The sequence below is a fragment of the Triturus cristatus genome, chromosome 5_2, assembly GCF_964204655.1.
Source record: "Triturus cristatus chromosome 5_2, aTriCri1.1, whole genome shotgun sequence".
NCBI classification, from domain to species: Eukaryota; Metazoa; Chordata; class Amphibia; order Caudata; family Salamandridae; genus Triturus; species Triturus cristatus.
Window position 1 is genome coordinate 198,860,978 of NC_140588.1, and position 12,534 is coordinate 198,873,511.

General features: G+C 42.2%; 1 protein-coding gene across 2 annotated transcripts in view; it reads right to left on the reverse strand.

The window, feature by feature from the left end:
- LOC146822793 (uncharacterized) overlaps positions 1–12,534 on the reverse strand; it is a 146,500-nt gene that overhangs the window by 83,522 nt on the left and 50,444 nt on the right. For both annotated transcript variants that reach the window (XM_085606984.1, XM_085606986.1), the window contains exon 3: positions 1,269–1,440. In XM_085606984.1, coding sequence (XP_085463110.1) covers positions 1,269–1,440 — 172 coding nt within the window. The remainder of the gene's footprint in view (positions 1–1,268; positions 1,441–12,534) is intronic.

The following is a 12,534-nucleotide window of genomic DNA, read 5'->3' on the forward strand; positions in this document are numbered from 1 at the left end:
CGTAGCGGGAAAGTAGAGTAAAAAGACAGGGCCATTCAAGAGAGTCGACCACCTTAGTGATGTTCAGCAGAGCAGCTACTGTGGAAATATGGGGGTGCAGATGGTTCATAATATTGTGTGAGGTGGAGCCGCTGGGGATGATTCCGGATTGGTTAGGCCTCACGTTCTGGGGCAAAAGAGGGAGGAGGTGATGGCCAACAGCTTTGCAAACATATGGTCAACATAAATCATGGAGAGTGGCCTATAGGAATCACAATAGGAGCCTGGTTAACAGGCTTCAGAGGTGTTACAATGACAGCCCCCCTGAAAGATGGGGGTAGAGGATTCTGATCAAGAGAATGTTCAAAAATGGAAATCATATGCAGGGCTAAGAGGGAAGCATACTGTTTGTAAAAGGCGGCGATTTAACAGTCCTAAAATGGTGCTTTATCACCCTGAATAATCTGTATTGTTTCTTCCACTGTGAACAGGGAATCGAAATTGGCCCGGTGGGTGCGATCTAGTCATAGTAATTGAATACTATCTAAGTATACAATTACATCGCTTTTTTGATGGATGGTCATAGCAGCGTCATTCTCCATGGCTTCACTGGCTGCACATCCCAGCCAGAATATAATTTAAACTGTGCATCATCACTTGGTAGGCCTTAAATTGAGAGAGTTCTCAATATCTGGATGAGATTATCAACATTTTAGGAAACTCCAGAAGCCAGAGATGCAAAGACATATTCATTTTTGAAGTTCCTAAATTTGAGGCCGGCATTGCTAATAAACAGTCCTTGAAATCAGCAAGGAATTCTCTTTCAGACATGCTTAGAAAACTCACTGACACTCAGAAAACAACTCTAATCACACGTGTTAAAGCAATTCTTGGGCAATGATCACCTAAAGCTATCAACCTCACCTTCCTGGACTTGCAGACAATACCTCCTGGGTTGTATCTGCTTTATTGTTGATTTACCATCCTGTTCTCTTTCAGGTGCAACCATGTTTATTCTAGTTTTGATCTAAAGTGGCCATATACTTTTCGGGCTCGCCTGTACAATATAAATGGTTAAATAAATATAAGTAGATTATTGAAATTAAACCCTTTGACATATATACATTGATCTTCACCTCCTTTATTACAGGAACAGGGAGCTTCCTGGTCTCACCAAATGGTATAGTTCCAGGGATTTTTAGTCACAAAAGGACACCTTCTGACTTCCAAAAAACTTGCTCAACTTATGACATAATTTATGAGTTATCAAATTAGGTTACGTTCTTTACCTTCGATTTCTATTGTGATACAGAATTTTCATTTCAAAGGCTCTGGCTCTCTGAGCAATTTTATATCCAATACGTCCCATTCCAACTATGCCAACGGTTGCTCCGTTAACGTCGCCTGACACCCAGTTTAAACAGAAGCGTTCTGTGTGAGGAGAAACTGCCATTTCGATACCTAGTAAAGACATGAAATGAGTTAATTTTATGTCTGTACTTTAAAGTCATGATAACTTAGACACTCAAAAATACATATATTATAATCAAATATGTATTGTCGTACTTTAGATCAACACTTTAAGCAATCTCCCCAGCCATTTTAGAGCTAATCCGAAGAGTCTAGGAAAGGTATTTCCAGGAAAGCTGTTTATATTCATTTGTGGGAGCTGTTGTTAACATAATTACAGCTCACGTTTTGATACATTTAGAAGCATGAGTATCATGGACTGGGCACTGAGTAGGTCTGTTGAGTGCCTGTTTAAATTGCCCAAAGAATGACTAAAATCTCACAGAAGCCACAATGCCATCTTGCACAGAATATATGTGATAGATGATAGTTGTACTCTTTAGAGGGTTGCAGCTAGGACGTAAAATATAAAAGGAGAAAAATCTCTTTTGGCAATCTGCGTCATTTTTTAGTCAATGCGTAGATTGTGTTGGAGAAAACAGGAAGGTACCAAGCAGCTCCTGATATGAGGAAAGAGTAAAAAACCATTTAGAAAATCGGGTCCACAGTCAGATTATGCTAGCGGAAGATGGTCTAAACAGCTTGAAGAAAAGACGGTCATAAACTAGGCATTAAATGCCAAACATAGGACAAGAGTTTAAGAGATAATTTTCAAAGAAAAATCAAAAACCTGCTGTGTAAAATCAGGGACAAAAATTAATAACAAATGCTCCCTTTTATAGGCTTGAAAAAGAAAGTGACCTCACAGGAAGACATTCTGTGACATCTTGGATTAACATACTCCAATATCTCTGAATGTATAATCCGCCGTCCAGGTTAGGGCATCTTATAGTGACATACTTTGCCCTAAATTGAGAAACTCATGGCATCCGTGCTCCCATTAAGAACCCCAAGGTTCACATTCTGTGCATCATGAGATACCTTGGAAGCCTGCTGCACATACTCTGCACCCCTAGCAAACGACAAACGACTCCTCATGTCCCTTCAGGTGCAGAAGCACTAAAGTGGCTTCAGCAGTCTAGTCAGGGTGCTCCACTTTGAAAATGGTGCAGTACGCAGTAGCATGTTCAACTGTAGCGTGTAAGAGAATTCTTCTGCTGCCTGGTCACCGGAGAAGCTCTGTCACTTTCGTAGCTAGAACAGCACAAAAATCAAATGTGTAGGGCAATTAAGCCTCCGTGTTAAAGGCACTGCAATATTACATAACTGCCTCATTTCATGTGGTTTATTTGTATCAGAGATGTGGTAAAGCAGCATCAAAAGTGAATCATATCTCCCAATGAACGAAGTTACTATGGACATCTGAACGAGGATCACATGAGGAAAAAGCCTTAGTTCACAAGATTTAAACTCTGGAAATCCAAAAAGCAAAGCCCAAGAGAGCTGGATTTGTGCTCCATGGAGGGACAGAAGATGTCACTCCTGCACCAACAGCTTCTGTGTATTTTGTGGGCTTTGACGCCCATTGCATTCAAGTGCAAAAAAATGAAGAAAAGAAAATAGGCAACAGGCATTCTCATTCAATGCACCTAGAATCTCGAATGTCGTCTCCACATCCATCAGGACTGCCCAAACAGGCTCCAATTTTGGAAATAGCTGAGATGCATCTCTTAAATGAACACTGCATCACGGTGCATTAAAAATCCACTTCTGCTCTTAGAACCCAGCTACCCCTCCAATTAGTTGCCAACTGTAACTTTGCCTTTGACCCTCTAAACCACTTCATTGTCATTTGGCTAGGTTTGCACAACAGAAATACCATATACATACAGACACGCACATATAAATTATCTTTATTTTAAACTCAATTTTACAAGAATTGTTTGAGTACTGTTAAAAAGTGGGTCCCATAAAATAACAAATAGGGGACTCCCATTACTAATTGCACAAAATATAGTGACTTCTTCGAGAATATTTGCTAAATTTCTCATCCCTTCTTTTACTTATCATACAGGCTCAACTATCAGCATCATAATCACACTTGCTACGCTTCAAATGAAAAATTCCTGTCTGACGTAATGACGTCTGTGTCTTCTATGAGGATCAAGAATCATCTGATATACTCTGTTATCTTAAGAAATTCTGTTGTGGTCTTCTTTCTTCAGGACACTTGAGAGAAGAGGAAACCGTAAAAGGATGGCCTAACTATCGTCTACACCATGCACTTCAGGGAGATAGCAGCCAACGTAAAAGGGATTAATCTCAGGTAGGTGTATGTAGAAGTTACTCTCTCCTACTAATATTTCTTAATAGTGATAGCACATTTTCTGTTAAATGTTTAAATTGCTACTATGATTCTGAACACCAGTATATTTTGCTCAGACTTGTGAGGAGGACCTTTGGTAGAGCTGACTTTCAGAATTCAGTGGCAATTCATTGTCTAATGATAGGAAGGACTGGACTGCTGGAAAATAATGGAAAAAGCACCAGAGCAAGAATCTCAGTTTGAACTTTGGAACAACTCCTCTCAATCTTTCAGAAAAGAAATGATTAACAGGGAAGACTTAAACTTACCACGCGCCATCCTCGAGACAAACTGTTTCACGTTAAATGGCACCGTAAATTTGCTTATCCAAACAATTGTGAATACTGCTGCCACAACTCCCAATCACTATTTAACCTGACCTTAACAGGACTCCACTTTAATAACTTCACTAACTTTAGAATATGGGAGGAACTAGAAACTGACCTTCTGTCTTAGTTACACGCACTGGTGATGGGTGACTTGAACAGGGAACTTCAAGGCCTTTACTTCACTTCGAGGTGATCAATAATAATCAAATTGGTTGGCTGGATTCTATTTTGAGAACATTATATTTGCTATCCTTAGACCAAAAAGGAAAGGTTAGTTAGCTGTAACACACATTCACTAACATGGGATCTTCATTAAGTTCAAAAAACGGCCTACCTTCACCCATGTGATAGCTTACTTTTTCAAACGGAGAGAAAACATGTCTCCATGTATGGCAGAAGCCATTGCCTTAATTGAGGCAAGCATGTGCTTTTCATTGACTATATTTGCATAAACCTGTGTGAGAATGATGTGGACAAATACAATTGTAAAATTACAAATGGGTTTAAATATACACAGAGTTGACTCCTATAGTATAAGAGCTCTCCTCACTTCTACCCCCAAACAAGTTACAACAGTGTGCATAGCATGTTGACATTGATAATGCTTTACCTAGTATAAATGGACTCTAACCCTGAGGATAAACACATTTTACATTTAACTGTAGAGAACAGCGAACAGGGACGACCGTAAAATGAATAACACTTAAATATTGAGTGTTTTACTACCAAGTACTGTTGTCTGCTAATGTATTGTGTGCCCTATCACTCTGAAGACTCACAACAGGATGCTCTGTATTGTGTAGAACGCAGTGTAAACTAATATGCCTGTAGGCGCTAAAGCTAGCGGAGAGGGTATTCTGACCTGTGATGCCTAGGAGCCATTTAAGAGCTCCACCACCGGAAAACAAATTATCCAGGATAGGGTCTAGTCTCTATTTCCTGCTCTACTATTTACCCAATGTTTATACATTATATTACTTTTCTGGCATATAATAACAAAACATGTTTATATATATACTTCCTACTGTAGTTTTGTGGTGCTGCAAGAAATTGAATAAGACACCACACAAAGGCTGGACATAATAAGAATGCCTATTTGTGTTTATGCATAGTATTTGCTGTGCAAATCAGGCTATTTCTCAGCACTTTGGGTGCCTTCAGCGAATTGTGCGGTTTTGGCTGCAACATTCAATATGTGTGTTGTTTTTCCTTAATTCTGCATCTGCAGACACAGAGCCCAATTCACAAAAGTAAACTTAGGCCTGAAGTCTAAGGCCCTTATTACGAATTTGCTGGTTCGACGGCTGTAGGACCGCATCCCTCAGCAGCCCATGGAGCTGGAAGTCCACAGACTACTGTATTACAAGTTGATCACAGGGCAGGCGGTGTGGAGGCAGGGATCTTGCAGCGGTGGTGAACAGTGTTCCCTCTAACTATTTTCCTTGTGTGCGGCAACAAAGGGTCTTTGTGCACTTCAGCCTAGGCTATGTGCACCAAAGACGTGAAATATTACAATGCAAGCGAGTGCAGCACACGAGGTAGTAAAATCAGTAGTTTTTCTCCCTCCAAAGATTTATTTAAAAAACAAAGTAAAATTGAGAATTATGGTTCAGTTTCGTTGCATGTAATTGTCACATGAGAGACATCAAATAAAATCAAATTTTTATTTATTTGATTCATACCTCAACTGAGGTAAACAAATACAATTACGTAATATGAAATAGTTGTAGAAATGCTCATTATAGACCAGTAAATTAAAGTTGGCAAATAAAATACATGATTTTTTGACTGTTAGATTTATGCACTTTTAAAACAGCTTTAAAAAACTCTTTAAAAATGTAAACAAGTTATATCAGACAAATTCACTTGAGGGAGACTTACACAACGTAATTAAATCTTGAGTTAAGGTGACATTATATCTAGAATGGATAGCTTTTATAAAACGTCGCAGAGCCTCTACTAAAGTCGGATTTGGACTGGTTAAAAATACGTGAAAAAGGTCTTGTACTCCGCCATTACACAAGTCACAAATACCCGAGGAATGTTCAAGGGAGTTCCATCTGGAGGAATAAACTTTTAAAGGGAGAATTCCTAGTTGCAGAAGAAGAATACAGCGCCTTACTCCATATTCTAACTGGAACAGTAAATAGTGCTCATGAGTTTTATATACTATATTTTCCGCAATTTTTTTTATAATACGTTAATTGGGTACAGTGCTCCTTATCTAATGCAAAGCCTATTCTCGGCCTCATATGTTTTAAAAAGAGCTTCAGATGCGCCAGAGACCAAGCCTGCAAAAGTGCTACAGTGCATTGTGATGCCTCAAGGGCTACTTTAAGGTTCCTATTAAAAGTATGCAGTGCCGATTCTTCTCTAAAAGTCTCTAATTTTAATATGTGTCTTGGGGAGCCGGAAATAGCATGTAGAAGATTAAAAGCCCACAGTATAATATTGGAAACGGCTCGAGCATATATGCTTGTTAAAGAAACCTCGAGACGTAAGGCTTCTATGGAGACCGAGTGGGTGACTTTTAGCAGTTTCTGTAGGATAATCCCTTCTTTCACTTTTATTGGATGCCAGGTTTAAATCTGTATATATTCCAAGGCATAAGATAATATGGGTGGAATTTTCATACTGTAAACCTCCAGCAGGGATTTAAAGTGTCTATTCCCAGTTGAGCAATAAAATCTCTGCAACGCCCCAGCATGGGCATCTACCTTTCGCCGGAGATGCTGTAGGTGGGAAGCATTTTGAAGGCTATACAAAAAGATTTGACTCAAATAAACATATTCTTTCACCATCTCAATCGATTTATCTCCCAGTGTCCAAGTGAGACATAAATATGTTCCCATACAAAATCATATTAAAGAGACTGCAGCAATGGATCACTTTACAATTTCTCTGTTATGGAAAAATTGAAAAATGTGAGTTCACAAAAAATACCCGAGCATTTCGTCATCTGATCTAAGATATCTCTTCATTCACTTCTGTCATAAGGTTCCATACATCCATTGTATACACAGAATTAGTCTCATAACATTCACAAACATCCTATTAAAAGTAGTCTTAGGTTCAATCCTCAGAGCAAGAAGTTACTCAACTTCTAGTGGGTTGTGGACAACAAACTCACGTCACATCTAATCAACATTAGCTGCAAACAGGTCAACTGGTAATTGCCTGACAACTATAATATTCGTTTTTCTATCCCCCCCACCCCAATAAGTCTCTGTCTTACCAGGGACTTTGGCCTACATACATTCAAACCATTTATTGGAATCAAAAAAATGTCAGCACATCCTCTTTTCTACAAAGGCGGCAATCAAACTACTAGATTGTAATTTGCCCACTGTATCAGATGCGCTGTTATATAAATGTTAGGTTTTGGAAGGCATGTTTTCCAGCATACATGCCATCACCGATGAAGGTGAAACACAGGGCTTTTTTACCTCAAAGTAAAATTGCTTTTGCAATTGCAAAAGCGCACAACAATACCCAATGCAAGCTACATACAAGCTCGACTATTTAATGTTTTTGTCTCCATTACCCAACAGTCAAAATTGTAAGCACTTGCTAAGAGGTAAATGTCAGTCTTAAACATAATGTAATAGTTGATATATACATATTTGTATCCAAACGAGAGAGAGAAAAGAGGAACGTCATGGCATTTTAGAATTCTGCATTGCCCGTATGCCATCTTTAAACATGTCTCAAAGTGCTGTATGAGAATAGAAATAGGAAAGAAGTGATTGGAGAGAGCAAAGATCAGGAGAGAGCACAGGGAATTGTTGGGGCACTCTGGAAGTTCATGTAGCACATATGCCATTCCAAGGCTGGTCCTAAGCGAACAAGAGAAATGAAGAAGGAGTGAAGTTGGGGTACGTGGAAGAGGAGAACAACACAGCATGTTGGGCGCTGGTTTCATTATTATGCGGCCCCAAGACTACTTCAAAGTGCAAAATGGGCAAAAGAACCGGGGAATAATGGATCATGAGCGAGAGGTAGGGGAGAACACATGGACTTATATTGTTTCATATAAAGGATTACACTTCACCTTCCAGTCTCTCTTAGGAGTTCCCTATATAGCTTTTTGAAGCGGCCTTAGGGCAGCATAAGTGTTGGTCAAGTACCCAACCAGCCAGAAGGTTTCCCGCTTTCCTCTCCTCTGATTCTGATCCTTTTCAGAACTGTAAAGAAGCCTTAAGGTAGCATATTTTCTTTATGCAAACAACTTGCTACAAAGGTCTCCTATTCCTCCACTCATCTTTCCTGTACAATCCTTTAAACATCTGTTCTCATGCAGCCTTTTAAGGCATTCTTTTGATGTACATAACTATGTTTTATTACGTAATATAAAGATTCATATTTTCAATGCATCGTCAGTGGTAGTTAGCACTATATAAATGCAATTTAATTTAAACAAGCCTTTCTTGCAACCAAAGGCAGCACCCAATTGGACTTCAGAGGGCTGTTGACTGGTTAAAGTTTCTTTAAAATGGTCATTGATCGGCAGTATTGTGTGTATCAAGGAAACTGATAGGTAAGCAGAAAATTACTCCATCCATTCTAACAGTCTTAATTACTTTGAGGTTCATGAAAAAAGAACACTCCTCCATGAAGTTTCTTCAGTTGTAGTCCTAGCATTTTTATTGCTGCCCCTGGGGGATGATCAGCACGTGATGATTAGAGATCCTGTTCCTTATCTGAAAGGGAGGTTGAAGTGGATGTTTTGAAATGAGCCTCATGGAAGGCAAAGATCATGTCTGTGAGTAGAAAGTCTGAAGAAATAAAAATGCGTTCTCTTAACGTGTGCTTAAATCTTGTCCATGATTTAAATACACGCATATTTCAGGAGAAGGCACTTTTATTTCTGCACTTTCTTACACACATGCATTTCAGGACAAGGCGTTTTCATTTCTGCAGACTTTCTACTGATAGCATAACATTTGCCTTTCATGAGGCACATTCCAAAACATAGTTTTCCTCCTCATTTTAGATCTGTGCATGTGCGTTCTCCAGGAGAGACACGTGGTTCTGGAAAAATGGTGCTGCGCGCGAGCCCATGCACGCAGCTTACTAAGAACATGGGTGGTGAATATATCTCATAAAAATATAGATGCCTGTGTGTGCATTTCAACTGCATGTGTTGGATGCACACATATGCATGATATATATGGAAAATTACCATATTCCCACTACTGGGGCTCATCCCATATGTGGGCAGTCCTGCCAATGGGTAAATCGACTGATACAGAATCATGTTTAGATCGCCGCAAACAGGGTCATAGTCCTTGGAGTGAAGATATTGCTATGAAGTAATATGTGCTGTGGTGCAGCTCCCCTGTACCGCCCTATGGTGGCTGCCTTTTACCAGACTGCAAACCCGGCGGTCTGCTGGCGGTCTCGGCAGTAGAGCGGTGATCTTCGCTAAGCCAATCCGCCCAACCCGTAATAGGGCAGTTGAACCGCTGAGCTCACCATGCTCGGACTGCCAAACTCGTAATAAGGTCCCAAGTTTAGACCTAAAGTCTAACTTTAGACTTCAGGTTAAAACTTAGACTTTAGGTCTTAACTTGGGGCCTAATTATGAGTACGGTGATCCTGGGACTGCCGTACTCTCGGTGGTGGTCCGACCGTGTTATGATGCTGGCGGTAGGGCCGCTACAAGACCACCGCTACCACCAGGATCCAGAGGCGGTGTGGAAAGCATGAGGGAATTGTTGCAGTGCCGATGCTGGGCCCGCCGAGCAGATTCCAATCTGCCTTTCCACCAAGCACTTCATGGTCGGGACCCCAACAGGAAATGCCTGGCAGAAAGGCATGGAAAGGGGCCCTCAACAGGGCCCCGGGCAAATCTGCCCATAGGGGTGCATGCAGTGGGATGTGCTCCCCCAAAATTGAAAGGTCGTTCGTGAACTGTGTGGCATGCACGACGTGGTGCATGCCACACCGTGCACGATTGTGCTCTAGTCACTGTCATGGTGGCGGTATGCTGTTTAGGCTCTCCTAAGAACCTAACATACCTGTGCCTTGACACTGCCACCAGATCATAAAGGGCTTGGTGATCTTCCTGGGACCGCCGCGGTGGTGGTCCTACAGGAAGACTGCCAAACTCGTGATATGACCATTAGACTTTAAGTCTAACCTCAGACTCTAAACTTAGACTTCAGGGCTAAGCTTAGGGCCTGATTATGAGTTTGCGGTGTGGGAGCCGGTCGCCATGCCAGCGCTCTGCTCTGACGCTGTCACACTCGACCGTGGGCACCCTGCCAGATTACGAGTTTTCTTGTGGTCTGGCAGGCGGTCCTTTGGCTGTCCCACATCAGTGCCTATTAAAAAGGCACAGCAATGGGAGCACCAAACACTATCCTGCACGGCATGAACTGTGCAGTCCATGTCGTGCAGGAAAGGGGATGCAAGCACACAAGGGGCAATACCATGTGCCCCCCTACATGTATCCAAAGGCCCATAGGCAACAGTGGACACTGTAGAGCGCCCTTAGTTTTCTCATCGCCATAATTTACATGGCGTGAGCGCTGCCATGAGTGCACTGGTGGTGACGAAACTCATATTATGCTTGGTGGTACTGCAGCGGTACCACCAAGCATATTGCGGCCTTAGAGTGCCGCTCCACTGCCAGGGATCACAGTTCCCCAGCGGTTGCGGCAGTCCCATGGCAGTCTGATTGCCAGAGTCGTAATACAGCAGTTGGAGCACTGGTGCAGCGGTAGCCGCACCGCCACCGCTGCGCCACTGTGGGTTTTTGATGGTCTATAATCAGGCCCTTAGACTTTAGGTCCATTGGCGGCTGCTGAACTTTGAGCATTGTGAAGTGCAAACAAGCATGACTATAATAAGAAGGGTTCAACAAGTTAGGATCTCCTCCGGGAAAAGGTAAAAAGAATTATATGAAATAGTGCAGGTTTTCAGAACATTTCCATTAATGGCCTGACAAAAAAGCATAACTTTTTATAGCCATTTTTTAAAAGAACATGTATATATAGTATGAAAGGTTTTCTTGTTTGCCAAACAAGGCTGACCCCCTGAGGAGTGCAACCAACAGGCGAGGAGTAAGATTGTCCCAATGAAACTCAAAACAGTGTGTTCTACAAAACAAACGAACAGTGTCTTGCACTCACTTAACTCTGCACTTTTCTTTTTAGAAAAACATATTGTATTTAAAATAGTTTATTCAGTTCCCATAGAAATGAACAAAAAACACGGTCCTTTGCTTTTAAACAGGATAGTCAGGAGGATATGTCCAGTGGTTAAGTTGCACAATAAAAGACTATGGGACTGATTAAGAGTTACCGCCGAACCCGCAGTGGGAGCCCGACCACCGCCCCACTGCTGGATCGTCTGCAGTATTACGACTGCGGCTGTCGGACCGCTACAGGACCGCTGTGACCGCTAGGGATCCTGGAACTCGCTTAGTTTGTGCAGCGGTTAGAGGCAGAAATATGCTGGCGGTGCCACAGAGGCACCACTGAGCATATTCCAAGGTGCTTCACCACCATTAAAAAGGGTGGTGGTGAGGCAACTAAGAGGGCCCTAATAGGGGTCCCTGCCACCTCAGGGCCAGGGGTCGCATGCAAGGGGTCACATGTAGCGCCCCCTGGATTTGCACCCCTAGTTCCTGCACTGTGTAGCCTGTAAGCCACAATGTGCAGGAAGGTGCAGTCGGCGTTCTGAGAGTGACGGTCTGCATGGTAGGCTGTTCTAAGAGCCTAACAGACCACCACTGTCAGATGGCTGCACAACCGCCCACCAAGCCAGGATTGCAGTCCTAATCTGGTAGGTGGCACCACAAGTTTGGCGGTTCTACAGGGGTAGGACCGCCAAACTCATAATCGCCCCTATTAAATCTAGGCCAAATCCAGCCACGGTCCGTGCAGGTAACAGCAGTGGGGCAGTAAGGGTGCGTTAGAGGGGATTTCCATGGATGATGCTGAGGGAGAAATAAATAATTTTCCCTCTGTATTGTCCCTTGAAATCCCCCCAACTCTGCCAACCGCCCCACCGCTGTTACCTGCACGGACCGCGGCTGGTCAAATCACAGCTTTCCCACTAGACCACATTCTGTGAGTGATCATAGTCATATCACTGTAGTTCACTGAATCGTTTCCCTTGAGTAATTCATTAGTGGGTCCTTTACACCCTCTTGTATATATAATTTACTAGACTACAACACACTAGATTGAAATAATTCCAAATATTAATTCCAGCCTTTTTTTAAGGCTAAATATTTTACATACTTTTACACATTTGTTGCAGATTTTACATGCTTAAGATTTTTAAGGCTGGGCTTGTGCTTTGTATACGAGTGCCAATCCAGACCTTCAGCTGGTCTCTTACTGTTGATTTGTTGGCTTGCCTGCCTCTATTAATTCCAGGAACCAAGGGGCCCATTAGCATGGTGGGCGCAACTAGCGGTGGGGATCGGCCCACCAACACACCCCACCGGACGACCTATTACCCCCGCCACATTAGCATGGCGGGGCGTACCGCGTTGGA